Raw genomic sequence first — 18,575 nt, 5'->3', positions numbered from 1 at the left:
ATGTAATCTCATAGAGGGAAAGGGCTATTCAATATTATCAATGCTTTGCATACTTAATAAAAAGTTGGACTCCTGACTTCTGGTGTCCCTTCCAACTTTAAAATTTTACGAAATTAGAAAGTATAAATTACTTAAAAGGAGATGATATTATGCCTGAAATAGCAGGAAAAGTTCAAAATGATTTTAAGAAAACTGCTAGAAGAGAAATGCTAGAAAAAAAAAAAAGGACTTTCTTTTTACCTCAAATTTCAAAGTCCTACATGATTTTTTTTTGGGCAAATTAGTCTACAGCTTTTTCTGATTAACACATGGACTGAACTTTCTCCTACCTTCAACTCAATAGTGAAACAAAAAGCTCAAAGGTTAATTCAATTCTGGGGATGGGTATAGTAATAAAACAAAAAAGTTTTCATCTAACCTGACCCTTCTAAGATAATTTCTGGAGCATCTTCCAAAGCCAAATGGTGCTAAGAACTCTTCAGTGAAACATCTTTTCACAGAATAACTACCAAAAGAAAAAAAAACAAAGAAGAGACTAAAAAGTCTTTGACTATTGCTTTTGATAGCAGGTTTATCTACAGCAATTCTCAATATCTACAGCAAATTTCCTCTCTGCTTTTATATTCTATGAAGCACACATAGAACTATGTTTAAATATAATTAATCCCAAACTTCTTTCCCCAAGTAACACAGAAACTCCAATGGAACAAAAGCAAAGTATCTACTTTACATAGGGTAGCTGGTTAATGAGTTTACAGTCATAACTGTTGACTACTTTTCACTTTCTGCCTCTGGTCTCAAACAGAAAATATCTACTTCTCTAACTCCTTTCTGATCTCCCATGTGATAAAGTTTTAATGATTCATCTTCAGTCCCTCTCAGTTCAAATATTAAGGTCTCATGAAAAAAACTACTGTATATGACTGTCCATGGCATTCCTTCAAAACAGAAATTTCTAACGGATAAAGGCTATCTTTTGAGGAAAGTTTATAAACCTCAGCACCCTCCAGGCATGAACTTAATAATTAACCAGTCTTACAGAAAAATATTTCTAAAACTGAAAAGATGATTAGTTCTAATTATTTTCATCAGCGTCTTAGGGACAAAGTATCTGACAGCAACGAGCATCAAAAGCCTTAAGAAATACAGTACAAATAGGATGGGGGTCAAGTTTTCAACTCTCGTTGTAATCCATTCTTTTCTGCAGGCTAATGTGTTTTCCAGGCCTGCGCTTGATAACCTGCTTTATCACACAATCACACCAATTCCAGGAAACCTCACTTACTTCTTGGCTTCCACACTCCTCGTGCTCTTCTGCGGCCTGCAGTGTGTGGGTCCGGTGGCCTGGCGAATCACAAACATGAGGTTACTACCATAGGGGGAGGCAGCGCAGGGAAGGGGGCAGAACGACAACCTCACAACAGGAAGTCCTAACTTGAGAGCCACGTCACTTAACCCTTCGGCGCCCTCGGACAACTCAGCACTAAGTTTCGGAGAGCGGTCCGCTGGCATTACTTGGGGGAGTATTTCTCACCAGGGGGTCCCTACACCAATGAACTGCTATGTAACTAACTACCAGCGCCCTCGGAATGGAGCCTGACCCCACGAAGAGAAAACCCTCTGCTCACAAAGAAAGCCACGCTGTCCTGGGAAAATCTCCACCTCGGCACCCAGGGCTGGGATCGCGTCCCGCCAGCCTCCCTCTGGAAGGGGGCAGGGCGTCCTCCCCGGCCCGAGGCCCTGCTAACTGCGCCAGACCCACCGTTTCCTCGCCCGCCTCGGAACTAGAGTGCGGGGACGGCAAGAAAGGCCGTCTCCCGGGCTCGGCGGCAGTGGGGCGGGGGCGGCGCTGCCCACGAAGAGGCTCCGGCCTGGGGACCCAGAACCGGGAGCGGCCGAAGCGCGCTCTCTCTCCCAGCCCGCTCCTGCCCCGGCCCGGACAACCTGAGAAGCAGACGAGGGAGCCGGAATGTCCGTGGGGACGGCCCCCGGACCGCAGTGAAAAATCAGGGGGTCAAGGCTCCGGAAAAGGGGCCCCCAAACCAGTCTACTCACAGAAGCTACCGCAGAGCGTCCGGAAGGCATCGCCCCCTCCAGGCTCTACTTCAAAAACGTCATCACGACGCGACTCGAAGAGGTTTGAGAGGAAAGGCGGGTGACGTCACGTCCGCTCCCCTCCCGTCCGCGCGCACCGGAAGCCGGTGTCACGTGGCGACGCTCCGCGAAGGTTTTTAAATTATAGATACTAGAATGTAGCGGAAGGGAGAGTCTTTAGAGCCCGTCGAGTGCAATCGCCTCCCTCCTCCCCCTCTCTTTTTCCCACAGATAGGGAAAATGAGAATTAGAGGAGCTGATTCTCGGTCCGCAGCTGAGCTCAGCACTGGGGCCGCCGGCCGGGGCTCGCTGGTTTCCCGGCCGTGCCCGGCTCTACAGATGAGGAAGGTGAGGCCAACAGGGTGAAGTGAGTGGCCAGGCCAGACCCCGAGCCGTCCGCTGCGCCGCATGGGTGCCCTGGTGCTTGCTGGGTAGTCATAGAGCTCAACACACTCTTTTTACTGTTTTATTCGAGAGAAGTTACAGGATCCCCCCAGTAATTTCCTTAGACACACTTAGGGGTCCTGCAAGTGGGGTGATGGAGTGGCACTGAAGCGAAGGCTAGCAGAGTAGCCCGAGGAAGAGCAGAATGATTGAATCCTTAGTAGACTTTTTCTTTTGTAGCTCTCCTGGATGGATCTTCTTTGCCTCAAAGCGCGGACTCGAACCTGCCTCTCAGACTGTGGATGTCTTTCCAAGACACCCTACCTGTTCTATCGCCCTGAGCATCTTGCTGGGGAATCTTCTGTTTTGACACTGGCCCTCCTAGAATGACTTTATGCCCCTGGCTAGTTTGTTTAGTTTTATTGGATCTGTTTACAGATCCACTGCAACACTTCCTTTGATCTGGAGATGTGTACTGGTGTGATGGTATAGAATGGGAAATCTTGTTGCTCTGTGGAACTGGGGAACTTCTAGGATGGGGAATCTTGCTACTTTTTGGAACTGGGGAGATGGACCTGTGGGATGGTCTTGATTTGGGTGTGGATTTAAGAAATGATTTAGATTGATTAATATTTATACTCTTTGGAACCTTAGGAAGTGGTCTGAATACGTCTGTTTTCTTGCCATCTATCTCTGGCTTTTTTCTTTCCATTTTAGTGTCTAGACTAGTTGCATAAAGAATCTTGACCCACTGCTTCCCCTCGTTTTTGGAACCATGTTGTACATGAGATTGTTCAGGGAAAACTGAGCCTTGCTGCCTAGCCCTAGGATCATGCATCTGTTGGGATGAAGGCCTTGGTGAATAAGCCATACCTAATGCTCTCTTTATCCTAAGGCACAACCATTCCATGAATCCTGTGGACTTCTCAGAATGTCTGCTTAGAGAAGCTACTTTCTGGGCCTCCTCAGTCCTTCTCTTTGGATGTATCTCTCTGTCCTTGGGGGGTATCCTCTGTCTTGGCACTCTTTCAATTTTCTGAGTCATAGTTCTGATGTCCTTAGGGGTCTTCACTTGTTCTGAGTAAAGGATCCTTTTAGCTTCACCCCTAGCCCGGTCCCCTTCATTAGCAGTGTCCAGAAAAGATTGTATGGTAAAGTCATACTGCTTAGACTCTCCACTTAATGATTTTACAACCTCTACTCGCCTGCCAGGTAAATTTCTTTTGACATGGACTTGAATAGGTTTAGGGCTTTGGGAAGGCTCAGTAGTCTGGAAAGGCTTAGGTCTTCTATCTGTTTTAGGGTAGGGGCTTAGAGTAAAATTTTTCTTGGTGACATGATCCATACAGACCTTATCCTTCCTCTTCTCTGGTGGGTCAGACTGTGATGATGCATGGCTCATTGACACCAAAGATCCTACTTCTCTTTGCTGCTTTGGGGTTTGGGTTTGGTTTCGGGTTCTCAACCTAAAGCCAAGGTGAACCCGAAACTCCCCACGTCCCTCAGAGTTACGAAAAAGGCGAAGCCGTGGATAGATAAGAAGCCAAGACCCATCAGAGTCATGGAACTTGTGGGGGCAGCCAGGGCCTGAACATCTGCCACACTGCAGACAGATAGGATACTGTAGAACCATATCTGTAGTTAGAGATGGAGTAAAATTGGGAGACAGTTGCTTCTTTAGGAGCTTTTGTGCTATTTTCAGCTGCAGGTCCTGTAGTAGCTGGGTCTGTTCATGAGAAGAGGTTACTGAGAGAGGCCTAGGCTGAGATTCAGAAGTTCTTATCTGTGATCTGCTATCTGGTTTTTCATTCTGCTCCACTGAAACAGGCTTCTTCTCAGTACTAGGCATTTTGTGGGAGGAAGGCAATTGTGGACTTGTACTCTGAGGTAGCTCACTTAATTCTGAGGGGACTTGTTCCCTTTCCTTCCTTCTCTCCATTGGTTCACTGCTGCCTTGGGCCTCTTTTGTGGTCACGTTGGGATAGTCCTGAGATGTCCTGGGCCGGGAATTCTCTAGCTCTTCACTGAAGGGTGAATACTTCCTACAGAGTTGGCATAGAGTATCTCTCTGTGAAAGTGAAGTCCTAGGAGGGGTACCCATAATCTTCGCTTGACAGTACTGGGAAACCATCATTTGTCTTGGTGGAAAAAAATGCTCATTTGCAGCATATGGATAGGAAACTGGAGGTAGTCTTTGGCCATGAGCCTTCTGGACAGGAAGAGATGCTTGCTGCATCTTTGCCCACAGGTTCTTCCTTAGCATGGAAGTATTAGATGATGATTTTCTCCGTGCCACTCTTCCCTTTGAAATTCTCTGCTCCTGGGCCTTCACTTGCCTCTTTGAAATAGACTGTTTTAGGGCTTTTGGTGTCCTTGATCTTTCTTGGCAGAAACTATTCTCTGATCTCCAAGGTGGGAGTAAAGGAGCCTGGAATAGGCATTGAGGACTCAGTCTCCTTTGCCTTAAAGAATGTGAGGATTGCACAGATAGAGGCCTGGGAAGGGTCGAAGGTTGTTCTGTCTTGGAAAATTTGCTAGACATTCTTAAAATAAATGGCTTTTGAAACACTGTATTCTCATTCAAGTCTCCTAATACTGATCTCAGAATTTCCTGTGTCTTAGAGCCGTGAAGGCCTTGTTTCAGCCTAGCAGCAGTCCTACTAGAACTTAAAATGTGAAGAGGTGTAGAGCTCTGGATAAGATGGAAAGAATCCCCAATTGGTGACTGTAACTTTAGAGTCAATTGCTTAGGATCTATGAATTGAAACTTTGACGTTGAGGTCACCCCCAAAGAGTCTATAACTTGAATAAGTGGCCCTGGGGTCACCTCTGCAGAGTCCATGACTTGGACATGTGGCTTTAGAGTCAACCCCTTAGAATCTTTGAATTTAATCTGTGACTTCTGGGCCAGTCCCTTGGAATCTGTGGATTTGACTTGTGATCCCTGGACCAGCTCCTTGGAATCTGTGGATTTGACCTGTGATCCCTGGACCAGCCCCTTGGAATCTGTGAGTCTGATCTGTGACCCTGAGATCAGCCCCTTGGAATCTATGGATCTGACCTGTGGTCCCTGGGCCAGCTCCTTGGAATCTGTGAGTCTAACCTGAGATCCCTGGGCTAGCACCTTAGAATCTGTGAGTCTGATCTGTGACCCTGAGATCAGCCCCTTGGAATCTATGGATCTGACCTGTGATCCCTGGGCCAGCTCCTTGGAATCTGTGAGTCTAACCTGAGATCCCTGGGCTAGCTCCTTAGAATCTGTGAGTTTGACCTGTGATCCCTGGGCCAGCCCCTTGGAATCTATGGATCTGACCTGTGATCCCTGGGCCAGCTCCTTGGAATCTGTGAGTCTAACCTGAGATCCCTGGGCTAGCTCCTTAGAATCTGTGAGTCTGATCTGTGACCCTGAGATCAGCCCCTTGGAATCTATGGATCTGACCTGTGATCCCTGGGCCAGCTCCTTGGAATCTGTGAGTCTAACCTGAGATCCCTGGGCTAGCTCCTTAGAATCTGTGAGTTTGACCTGTGATCCCTGGGCCAGCCCCTTGGAATCTGTGAGTTTGACCTGTGACCCCTGGGCTAGCTCCTTGGAATCTGTGAGTCTGACTTGAGATACTTGGGCTAGTTCCTTGGAATCTGTGAGTTTGACCTGTGACCCCTGGGCTAGCCCCTTGGAATCTGTGAGTCTGACTTGTGACCCAGAGATCAGCCCCTTGGAATCTGTGAGTTTGACTTGTGACCTCTGGGCCAGACTCTTGGAATATGTGAGTTTGACCTGTGACCCTGGGGCCAACTCCTTGGAATCTGTGAGTTTGACCTGTGACCCTCGGATCAGCCCCTTGGAATCTGTGAGTTTGACCTGTGACCCCTGGGCTAGATCCTTGGAATCTGTGAGTTTGACCTGTGACCCTCGGATCAGCCCCTTGGAATCTGTGAGTTTGACCTGTGACCCCTGGGCTAGATCCTTGGAATCTGTGAGTTTCACCTGTGACTCTAAGATCAGCCCCTTGGAATCTGTGAGTTTGACCTGTGACCCCTGGGCTAGATCCTTGGAATCTGTGAGTTTGACCTGTGACTCTGAGATCAGCCCCTTGGGATCTGTGAGTTTGACCTGTGACTCCTGGGCTAGCTCCTTGGAATCTGTGAGTTTGACCTGTGACCCTAGGCTCAGCCCTCCAGAATATATATTTTTAATCTGTAGCCCTGGAGTTGGCCCCATGGAATCCACATCTTGGACTGGTGATCCTGAGGTCAGCACTGCAAAATCTGCATCATGTTTCTCTGGCACGGGGGTTGTTGCTACAGAATCCAGATCTTGAACCTTTGAGCTCAAACCTTTGAGCTCCAAAGAATCTATATCTTGCTTTTGTGGCACTGGAGTTAGCTCCACCTCATCTGTATCTTGAATCTGTGGCCCTGAGTTCAGCTCCAAAGAATCTGTAACTTGACCATGTGACTCTGGAGTTAGTCCTTTAGAATCTTTGACTTGAACCTGGGGTCTTGGGCCCAACGGCACGGATTCAACAGTTGGAAGCAATCTCACAGTGCCTACAAGTTGGAGCTGTAACCCAGTGCTTAATTTTTCATTCTTTTGTTGCTCCATGGCCTTCTTTAGAAGACAGTTGACGTTCTTCTTGATACAAAGTTCCAGCCTTTTTTTCACATCCTCTGGCAGGAAGGTGGCTTCCCCTAGGATGACATCCACTCCTGAGCAGAAGGCATCCTGTGTTACAAATGGGGGTCTTGGCTGGAGCTGGCAGTCTGCTTGGATTGATTTTGGAGTTGTTGGTCTTTTCTGGTCAGTTTCCAAAGCCATGGGAAGTAGACAACATGAAACATCTGGAGGTTTTTTGTTGGTACCCTTTGCAGAGCTTTGAGGTTTATGGCCTTCATTCTGTACTTTAATGATACAGTTCAGCATTGCCCATGACTGCTTCACAGCTGTGGGTACTCTCTGGGACCTCAGTGTACACACTTTCCAGGCCATGTGCCCCTCCAGCACCCCCCGGGCTGAGCGTGAAAGTTGAATTGGAGCCCAGCATGGGAGCCGGGGTCTCTCACGAAGGTTTGTAGATGGTGGATTTGGAACTTTAAGAACTTTATTTCCTCTCCTTTTTTTTGTTGTCTTTTCTCGGATGGGACTACAGACCAAAGGATATGGACTGATAGAAAGCGTTATGGCTCTGAAAATTGGAGGACGTGCCACACGTTGGGCAATCTTTCTCCTTATATGGAGCTCCAAGGAATTCCTAATCTCCTTGGGGACCCAGCTGTCATTCTCTTCCACTACTGCTTTGGTCTCACAGGGCCTTTGAATGGAGTTACAGTTGTCCAAAAACATATTCTTCCCTGTGGTGTTTTTTTTAGCTTGAGGAAGTAGAAAAGGAGGCAGAGAGTGCACCCGTGCTTGTCCAGAATAATTTTTGGAGGGGTTAGGTAGACTGCAGCTCCGGTGTTGTAGGCGCTCTCTAAAAATATAGGCAAGGGATTGAGTTGCACTGAAATTGGTGTGAAGTGAAGAGGTTCTCTGGACTCTAGAAGACTCTGGGCTGTGGCACTCACAGCGCGTTAGGGTTTGTAAGTCCTGGGGGTCAGTAGTAGAAGAGCTGGAGGAAGAAGTTGAAGCCCGTTGTGAAGATGAGGACAAGTTCATGAGGCTGGATCTGGGAGAGAGAGATAAATAGATAGTTACCTGCTATGGAGTGGAAAAGGGAAAGGCAGATCAGAAAAGGATGGACACTGTGCACAGTTCCTTCTCTCCCATTGTAGAAAGTGAAAGAAAGACTACCCTTCCTACATTTCAATTATCAGTCTCTCCCAAGAAATAAAAGACTGCTTTTCTCATCCACTCAGGGAGATGATGACTTTGCAACCAGGGGACCTGTGCTCCTTTGATGAGAACACCAACAAGGATCTGGGGATTCTACATGTTCTTTAACATCCCTTCCCCCAACCCTGTAGGTCCTTTATCCCACACTTGTCACCCCTGACCTTGCAGTGTCCAGGTGCTTGAAAATATGCTGGAGGCTCCTATCCATTGACCAGAGAGTATAATTTTGGGCCCAGCCCACAGGGAGCCCTGAAAAACTGTATGAAATGGAGTACCAGTCAGTAAAGTGAAAGGATAAAAATGGTGACAACTAGTATCTACTGTAATTTGATGGGGAGGGTAGGAAGCCTTTCCTCACCAGGCTAGGTCAGCTCCTGTACATCCCATCTGGAGGTTGTCTTCCCAGTGTGGGGGTGGAACTAGAAGTAATGGAGGACAGTGTCAGTAAGAAGCCAGGGACCTTTAGAATTTTAAGTTTTTAAGCTTGGAGAAACTTTAAAGCCCATGTAATCCCATACCTTTGTTTCAGAGAATAGCAGGCATTTTATATAGAGCTTTAAAGCTTGTAAAGCACTTTATATATAGAGTGTCCCCAAAGTCTTAGTTCAGCTTTACTTAAAACTTTACTAAAGCTTCAAATTGCACTAAGATTTTGGGGACACACTACATATAATTTCATTTGATGCTTACAACAACCCTGTGAGATAAATATTGCATGTCTTATTATCCCCATATTACGGCTAAGAACACTAACACTCAGAGGTGAAGTGATTTATTCAAGGTCCTAGAAGAGCTAGGAATAGAACCCAGGTGGACAATGTTACTCCCCCATTCATGAAGTTTCAGTGTGCCCTGTTACTTCTAGGATAAAGGTATTTAAAGTTTTTGACAACCTAACTCCAACCTATCTTTCTTGACTGATTTCACATGATTCCTCTCAAATATTTTTTATCAGTGATGTCAGACTCATGGGCTACTAAACCCCTGTAGCTAAGGATCCCTGCAGGTTGCATATTGACTCAGCTTTAAAATGTAATATTGTCTATGTTTTATTGTATTTTTATTTATTTTGTTAAATATTTCCCAGTGATGTTTTAATCTAGGTTAGGCTGCTTTCAGAAGCCTTGGGGATCAGATACAGCCAGGGGTCCCCATGTTTGACACCTCTGGTCAATATTATAGCCAAACTGACCCTCTTGCCATTCAGCAAGTACACCACCTTCTGTCTTCTTCTCCCTGTGCTGACTTGGCACACAGGCCTAATTCCATGCTGGGAATGGTCTTCTTTTCCTAGCTCCCTTCATGGCTTAGCTCAAATGTTACCTCCTCTAAGAGGCCTTTTCTAACTCAACCAATCATTAGTGCGCATGCCTGACCCCCAAATTACTTTGTATTTATTTTACCTCATAACTGTGCACATGTTGTATACCAGTAATGTGCCTAATAGAGAGCATGACACAGTAGGCATAAGCAGGCATAAACACTTATTAGTTTGAACGTGGTTCCCAGTCGAGTGCTGTTTCCATTACCTCCTTATTCCCTTGATAACACAGTGAAAAAGAGCCATCAGGATGAATTGCAAGGAAATTCCCCAGCACACACATGCACACATGTACACATCTCAGTTACGGCTATAAGAGATGAGAATACGGGCTTGAGGTGGGAAGAAAAAGGAAAATGTAATGGTTTTCTTTTCCCATTTAATTACTTTGATCTTTAAGAGGAAAAGAGAGGGGAGAAAAGTAGAAAGAATGCAGAAGCTATTTGGGCTCACTCAGATGGAGGGATATTTTCATTTGACTGTAAAAGTAAAGCTACCAGAAGCATAAAATTCCCCTCATTACCTGCTACCGCAATTACTATTTACCTCCCAGCTTCTCCTTTCCCCTTCCCCACCCCCTCAGGTCCCTAATGAATTTAGCTGTTACTCATTATGTAGCTCTTACAGGTGAAACAGTAAGGATCTCGATACCTTTTGTGAGTTTTGGGTTCCCTGCTACTTTTTGCTGCCTTAAAGTCTGGAAGAACACAAAAAGATAAAGTCACATTAGTGAGTACTCCACAGAAAGGGAGAAACCCTGGCCCTAATATATCATACCTTAAATTGAGAAAGACTGAGAGGTAAACAGAGAAAGAAACAGAAGAGTCCCAGAGAGTCAGAGAGCTGGAGTAAGTCTTCTACTCATAAGATACCCTCCTTCCCCATACTTCTGCCCTGGTCCAGGGTGCAGGCAGGTTTGTAATTCCATGTACCTCGTTGCTCTTGGCTGAAAATAGCTCCCGCCTTCGATCCCCAGGCAGCAGTGACCAGACCCCAATGACAAAGAGACCAAGTAATAGAAGAAGGCTGAAAGGTGGTGGCAAAGGGGGACCAGGCCCCAGGATTGGCTCCATTGCCCCACCACCCCATGTCTCCTTTCAGTCAAAGAGCCACAGCTTGCAATGGGGTGACCTCACATGACATCACAATGAGTATTCCAAGTTGGGGTAAAACACAAACTTGGTTCTTGCCTTTCTTTTATTTGTTGATGCTCAAATTATTAGCTACTGTCTCTCCCTTCAGTGACCAAAAAGTTTTCCATTGCTTGCCAAAGCTCGGGAAAATACAAACATTCTTAGCCTTACTGCCAATCTTCCTCAAAGCAGGCTGGGCAAATAATAGAACAAAGTGTCAGGGGACAATATTTCAAAAGAGCAATACTTCTGAATCCTATATAATTCTAATGACTAATCTCTTTCTAGAGAAGAAATGGGGGAAAAGCACTCCCCTCCTTTTATTAGATAGATAGGGAACTATGGGTGTGGAATGATGCATAGAACATCAGCCTAGATCACCTAGTCAGTTTTGTTGAACTTTTTCTTTGTTACATGAGAAGATTCATTGTGAAAAGTGAGGAGTGTATTTGAAAATGACTGTGAGACAAAAACAAAAGACAACAATAAGATTTTTTTTTAAACCCACATTAATTTTTTTTTTTTTAAAGCAGAACTATAGAATGTCCCAGACAACTTTGGGAAAAGTTCCTTCTGGGCAGCAGTCCCAGACAAGGAATATTTCCTGAGAGAATATCTGTGGGATTTGGACATCATTGATTTTGTCCACCTCAAATGTTACCTAATCTCAAAATTCTCCTGTGATAACTCTTCCTAACCTTTTCCTTACTCCTTTTGCTACTAAATGCACTATAGTTGAAAACAGCTGGACTTGAACTCAGGAAAGGTCTCATTTCAAATCCTTGCTCATGACGTGACCACCATTGGGATCTGGCTATTGTTACCTGGAGATCCAAAGCAGTAGCTATTGTCAGCCAGTGATTTGACAAAGAGCCAGTCATGTGTTTCTCTGAGGTACAGTTTCCTTAGCTGTAAAATGGGACAATGTATACATGGGTACCCACTTCACAAGGTTGTTTTGAATATCAAATGAAACAGATGCTTTCAAACCTCTACCTCAATAAATGTTCATTAAGCACATACTATGTGAAAGATACTACATAGGCTGGTAGGAGTAAAAGGACAAAAAATGAAGAAATAAAGTTTTTGCTTTCAAGCAGCTTACATTGTACTTAAAGTGTCACATAAATGTCTGGATTATCTCCCATACTTAAAACAAATGTTGTAGCTTCCTATTTCACTAAAATTGAAGCCATCTAATATCAACTTCCTCAGTTCCCTTTTCCATTCCCCAGTTCTGAGGATCATTACCCATTCTCTTCTAGTTCCCTTTGTTCATTCCATCAGACTGCTGCTTCAGATGTCTTGTCAGGAATTTAAAACTTCCACTGTCTCAAGTTCAATATAGATAATAGGAAATATAACTCCAAGTTACTAGGGAGTTATAGGAAATTCACTGACTTACACACCTACTCATTCTGGAAAATTTACTAACTTAGTCCAGTCCTCTGTATTTATATGATATAGGCAGTATGCTTTTCTGTGATCATCTGGTATATTGAATTTAGGCAAGAGAAACTGTCAGATATTCTGTTTTCAAGAAGTACTTTGCTCAACCTCCTCTCGCTCATTCTTCTGCTCTTTTGGTTTACCTGAGAGATAATCCCAATGTTTCTTCTCTAAAAAGTTTCTCTGATTCATATCTATTCATCTTAGAAAAGGAGACAGAGATGGAGAGAGACACATAGAATGAGAAGAGAAAGTCTGGGGTCCCATCTGTGGATTTCAGCATTCTGATAGTAGCTCACCCCTTCTCCATGCTTCATTGTACTTGACAAGACTTTTTGAGACCTATCTGGCCTTGTCTCCTGTTCTTCAGTAGCTTCTGTAATGCTGACTTTGGCACAAGTCCTGATCGCTCCATACCCCAGTCACTGCCTCCATAAGTTGTCTATTCTCATGGATTGTATTGTCAGTCCTGATCATAGTACACAGTGTTGTTTGTAATCATTTGCTGGTAATATGGGAGTTGAACCTCCTAAGGTGACTGCTGTCTGCCCATTTTTTCTCTCTGCTCTCTATATTGCATAAACTGGAATGGGACCCCCAGGAATCTCTGGAGGGCAAAACCAGCAGGTAGAAACAAAATCAGGACCAACTAGTGCAAACACCTGTGCAAAAATCTTGCCCTCCCTTATATTCTCTTCCTGGTTTCCTTCTCATTCAAGTGCTTTCTGAATATTCTGCAAAAGGAAGAGAGAAAGTTGCAGATCTCCTGGTAAGAAAGAAAACCTTAATTGATAAAATGGTCAAAGGATATGAACAGGCAGTTTTCAGAGGAAGAAATGAAAACTATAGTCATATGAAAAAATGCTCTAAATCACTATTGATTAGAGAGATGCAAATCAAAACAACTTTGAGATACCACATCAGACCTATCAGATTGGCTAACATGACAGAATAGGAAGATGATAAATGGAGAAGATGTGGGAGAGTTGGAACACTAATTCATTGTTGATGGAGCTGTGAGCTCATCCAACCATTCTGGAGAGCAATTTAGAACTATGCCCAAAGGGCTACAAAAATGTGCATACCCTTTGACCCAGCAATACCACTTCTAGGACTGTATCACCAAGAGCTCATAAAAATGCGAAAGCATCCTACATGTACAAAAATATTTATAGCAGCCCTCTATGTGATAGCCAAAAACTGAAAATCAAGGGGATGCCCATCAATTGAGGAATGGCTGAATAAACTGTGGTATATGAATATAATGGAATGCTATTGTGCTATAAGAAATGATGAACAGGAAGACTTCAGAGAGGCCTGGAAAGACTTATATGATCTGATACTGAGTGAAAGGAGCAGAACCAGGAGAACTTTATACACAGCAACAACCACAGTGTGTGAGGACTTTTTCTGGTAGACTTAGAACTTCATTGTAATGCAAGGACCTAAAAAATTCCCCATGATCCTTTAAGGCAAAATGCCTTACACATCCAGAGAAAGAACTATGGAATTCAATCGCATATTGTAGCAGACCATTTTCTTTTGTGTTATGTTTTGGTTTGTTATATGATTTCTCCCATTCATTTTAATTCTTCTACACAACATGACTATGATGAAAATGTATTTAATAGAAATGTATGTGTAGAGGAGGGGAGGGAGGCAAAGAAAAAAATGTAGGTTGTATGGTAGTGATTGTGGAATACTGAATATAAATAATTTTTTTTAAAAAAAAGAAAGAAAGAAAAGAAATATGGCAGAGAAAAAACTCTTCATCCCTTTATCTATAAATGGTCACCACTCTAGGACCTGGAATGATGGTCCATAACAGATCTGCTATGAGGACTGTAACACAGGCATCCATATACAATAAGAAATCCCTTTGTAACAAGGTTAATTGGCCTGGAGGGGCCTTCCCATGGAACATGCTCAGAGTGACTGTTCCTGGTTGCAGTCGACCAATAGGAACTCTGAGGCCTATTCTCAGCCACATATGACTCAGGGCTAAAAGACCCTTTATTTGCTGATGAAGAAGAGTCCTGATTGACTATAACTAGAAGAGCAGATGCTTCAGTGCATGTACAGAAGAAAGGGAACTGACTGTTCCTCTCAATGTCTTCCTTTCTGTCTGTGGATAATCAAGACTGTTCGTAGCTACTTCCCAAGAGGAGAGAGGGCAAGGGCAATTTACCGTTAGTGCACACCCTGGCCTACATGCAGCCATAAATGTGGTGATGATGATGCCGATGATGATGCCGATGGTGATGGTGATGATGATAATGATGCTGATTTTGATAATAATACTTTCAGATTTACGCATTCTACAAATAGTACCTCATTTGTTCCTCACAACAGTCCTGGAAGATAGTTGCATTTGTGGCTGTTCAGTTATTTTCTGTTGTGTTCAACTCTTCGTGACTCTGAGGTTTTCTTCACGATGGTACTGGAGTGATTTGCTATTTCCTTCTCCAGCTCATTTTACAGATAAGGAAGCTGAGGCAAATGGGATAAGTAACTTGCCCAGGGTCACATAGCTAGTAAGTGTCTTAGGCAGGATTTGAATTCAGGTCTTCCTAACTGCAGGCCCAGAACTCTATCTAAAAGTACATGTCTTGCCTGGGCAAGCCAGAGGCTGAGTTTGGGTTACCTCTTTTGTACTTATTCTTTCTGGATTTTAAACATTGTACTTGTGGATAGCTCCAATTGTAGGAAGTTTTTATTGCCCTCAAGCCTAAATTGGTCTCTTTACAATCTCCATCCATTATTCCTGCTTCTCCACCCACCTGACATCCTTATTTTCTAGGCTGAGCATCCATTGTTCCTTTCACCAGTCCTCATATGTCACAGACTCAAGGTCTTTCACCATCCTGATTGCCTTCCTCTTGTTACTCTCCAGCTTATCAATGCCCTTTTTAAACCATGATGCCTAGAACTGAATACAATACTCCAAATGAAAGCTGATGAGGCAGAATACAGTGTAACTATCACCCTCCTCTTCCAGAAAGTTATGTCTCATTTAATTCAGCGGAAGATTGCATTTGCTTTTTTTCGTCCTGTATCTGTTTTGTATTTGCCTCGTTGTTTGCATGTTCTTTCCACCACTAGAATGTGAGCTTCTTGAGGATAGAGACTGTTTTTGGTTTTCTTTGTATCCCCAACACTTAACATAGTGCCTGGCACATGATAAACACTTAAATGTTTCTTGGCTTGACCTGGCTGCCACACAATGCAAATTCATACTGAGCTACTGTAGTCCCCTAGAATGCTAAGGTCTTTTCTATTTATACATACCTTTCCTGTCTTGTACTGGTGAAGCTGATTTTTTAATATTTCAGTGCAAGACTTGACAGCTGTCCCTATTGAATTTCCTCTTATTGGATTCAGATCACTACTCTAGCTTTCAAAGATCCTTTTTGGATGCCGATTCTGTTATCCTCTATGCTAATTGCTCTTTTAAGAGTCGGTATGGGCCAGAGGTTTTTAACCTTTTTTGTCATGAACTCCTTTAGGCAGTCTGGTAAAGCCTATGGACCTCTTCTTAGAATCATTTTTTAAAATATAATTCAAGTTATTTAGAGGTTAATGAAAAGATGTAATTTTTTCCTCATCCAAGTTCAAGTACCCCCTGAAATCTATCCATGGACCCCTTGGGGGGTCCCCAAATTAAATATTCTAAAGATAAGACATATTCTCTACCACATGGTGAGACAATTTTCCTTCACTTTCTCTACTGTATACTTTCCCACTGTGATACTGGGGAGAGAATGCCTGATAATTCTCTTCAAGAAAAAAAAAACCTCTGAGAGTGACTGTCTCTTTTGTGAAAGCGAAATTATGAATTGTTAGGAAATTGTTGAGACTACAGCTACTGTGAGTGTTAACACCATATCTTTTAAATTTCCATTTCACATAGTAAAAGTAGTCTATTACACAAGTATGTTTTCTTTTGAGTTATATAGAGTTGGGAAGGAAATACAAATTTTAATGCCATATGAAGGCATAGGCCAATTTTAATAAATTTATGAAATTTGTATGTGGATGATTTTACATTTTCAATTCTAGATTGAACAAAGAGGAACTTGGGCAGGTGCTCAGAGGAAACTCAGGAGAAGAGGTGGCCTTCCCAGTGCATACAGAGGTCTGTATCCACACTACAGAAGTCTGAACTAAGCTTTTATCCATATCATATGTACATAGCTGTTCACATGTTGTCTCCTCCATTAGAATGTGAACTGTCAAAGACAGGGACCACGTTTTTGCCTTTCTTTGTATCTCTATCACTTAGCACGTGCCTCTCACATACTAAGCACTTCATAAATGCTTGTTGACTGACTACCTGCATCTGAGTATGATCAGCTAAGAGATGACTGAGCTGGTAGCTTGAACTTGGGGCACCACATCATGGCACTAAAAGAGACTGCATTCTAGATAACTATTCTAGACCATGCCCTGGCACTTGTGTATTGTTCACCTATATTTTCTCCCCCAGTGCCAACATAAAGATAGGCATATCAGTATAAAGGAAAATTTACTGTAACAGCATAAAGCAAATCTTGAGCCCTGCCTCAAGAGAGCTCTCTTGAGATGCACTCAACCCACTCTCCACTGAGATTACTAAAGGAGAAGGAGAATGGGTGGAATGGCTCCTGCGTTTTGCTTGAACTTGTAGACCTAACCATTTGCTGATGCTAACTCTAGGATCATGAAACTGCAGCTGGGACCTGTTGAAGCAGACCTGAAACTAAGCAGCAACTAATCCCACCACCTCCCACCATGTTGACCAGTGCCCAGCTACTCCACCTAGACACTCTGAAATAGCTTTACTTGCACTGATTGGACAGTAAACAGATATATAATTACCTCTTTTGTACTCATTGTTCTAAATCTTCATTGATAATTTAGTGTATTTAACATGGACTAATGAATTTTGTAATACTTTAAAAAATCAAATTATTTATATAAACAGGGGCCCTGAACACCCTAGGGATGGCCCTGCTTCTCGGCATCATATTCTAGGCCATAAGCAAATCATATGTAAATGATAAAAGCCAGAAATAGTAACATATACTTAATAGACCAAAATTAAGTTAAAAAAATAGTAATAAACGAGAAAACAATATAGACCCAATAATAATATCCTAAATAATTTTGAGTTAAAAGAACAGATCATAGGAACAATAGATAACCATGTTAGAGAGAATGATAACAATGAGACAACAAAGGAAAAATTATTGGATTCAGCTAAAGCAGTCTTCAAAGGAAAATTTATATCTCTGAAAATATGTATTAGGAAAATAGAAAAGAGAGGATTAATGAACTGAACATGCAGTTTTTAAAACTAGAAAGTCAATAAATACCAACCCCCAAAAAAGAATGTTAGAAATCTTGAAGATCAAAAGAGAAAAAAAATTGAGAACAAAAGGAACATTGAAATGATAAAACAATCTGAGTTTTTTTAAAAAGACTAACAAAACTAATAAAACAGCTAACTTGATAAAAAAAGTAAAATTGTCAAAGTAAAAAAATGAAAAAGGTAACATCATAACAAGTAGTGAAGAAATAAAAATAGTTATCACAAACTTATACATAATTATGTGACAGTTAAAACAGAATTTAAGGAAATGAATAATTATTTACCACAATTATAAAACTTAAAAATGAAAGTTATATATCTTAGACAACACAATCTTATAAGGAGAAATCCAGCAAGCCAATATGGATTAGGATCGGCTGAATCTATAATTGTATTCTCTCAAATATTAATGCTAGAAAAATTGCTCTCAATAATAAAAAAGACTTCTACCTCAAACAGGAGACCAAAGTAGTGATGCAAAACTTGTAGGTTTAATTTTAGCAGAGACTACCACAACATGTCCAAAAAAATTATTCAATATGACCAAGTTCAATTTATAGCAGTAATGCAAGAATGGTTCAACATTGAGTAAAGAAGCATTTTTAATCATACATATATATATATAAATAACAGAAAATAGAAAACATAGTTACCTCAGAAAAAAATCAGAAAACACGTTTAGCAAAGTATAGCCCACATTTATGTTAAAAACCCTAGAAGGCAGAAATGAGAGCAAGCCCATATTTAATATAATTAAAAGGACATATCTAAAACCTAGATAATATTATTTGCAAAAGAAAAAACAATGGAAACTTTCTCAATACACTGGTGCTGTCTCTTCCTACTGTTACTTATCATAGTACTAGAAATTGTTATTGTTGTCACGGTCCTCTTCAAGAATGAAGGACAAATGTCAAGGGGATGATGCTATGACATGCAGGTGAATTAGGTTTAAGTGAGGCAGGGCTGTGCAAAAACACCAGCCTCGCTTTCTCCTCCATCTTGCCATCTGGG

The 18,575-nt window shown here is 42.5% G+C and overlaps 2 protein-coding genes across 5 annotated transcripts in view; both read right to left on the bottom strand.

Moving 5' to 3' along the window:
* The window catches only part of ZNF512 (zinc finger protein 512), a 30,382-nt gene extending 28,218 nt beyond the window's left edge, over positions 1-2,164 (bottom strand). Inside the window, exons 1-3 of one of the 3 annotated variants that reach the window (XM_072634056.1) lie at positions 2,056-2,159; positions 1,286-1,344; positions 419-505 (exon numbers count right to left, since the gene is read on the bottom strand). In XM_072634056.1, coding sequence (XP_072490157.1) covers positions 419-505; positions 1,286-1,344; positions 2,056-2,085 — 176 coding nt within the window. In that variant the 5' untranslated portion in view covers positions 2,086-2,159. Of the gene's footprint in view, positions 1-418; positions 506-1,285; positions 1,345-2,055 lie in introns of all 3 variants that reach the window. The other 2 variants (XM_072634057.1, XM_072634058.1) reach the window with 2 other exon arrangements.
* Positions 2,165-2,546: 382 nt separating this feature from the next.
* On the bottom strand, positions 2,547-10,752 carry SPATA31H1 (SPATA31 subfamily H member 1). 2 transcript variants are annotated; one of them, XM_072634054.1, is made up of 5 exons: positions 10,562-10,752; positions 10,281-10,326; positions 8,667-8,727; positions 8,470-8,565; positions 2,547-8,141 (listed from the first exon to the last, which is right to left on the bottom strand). In XM_072634054.1, exons 1-5 carry the CDS (start codon positions 10,700-10,702, stop codon positions 2,744-2,746), a joined length of 5,742 nt encoding a protein of 1,913 aa, XP_072490155.1. In that variant the 5' UTR covers positions 10,703-10,752; the 3' UTR covers positions 2,547-2,743. The 2 variants fall into 2 exon arrangements, with proteins under 2 accessions (XP_072490155.1, XP_072490156.1); XM_072634055.1 differs by having other exon boundaries at positions 10,407-10,583.
* Positions 10,753-18,575: the final 7,823 nt, after the last annotated feature.

This window comes from Notamacropus eugenii, chromosome 1, assembly GCF_028372415.1.
Source record: "Notamacropus eugenii isolate mMacEug1 chromosome 1, mMacEug1.pri_v2, whole genome shotgun sequence".
Lineage (NCBI taxonomy): Eukaryota > Metazoa > Chordata > Mammalia > Diprotodontia > Macropodidae > Notamacropus > Notamacropus eugenii.
The sequence above is the reverse complement of the archived record's forward strand: the minus strand, read 5'-3'. Positions and strand labels throughout refer to the sequence as shown.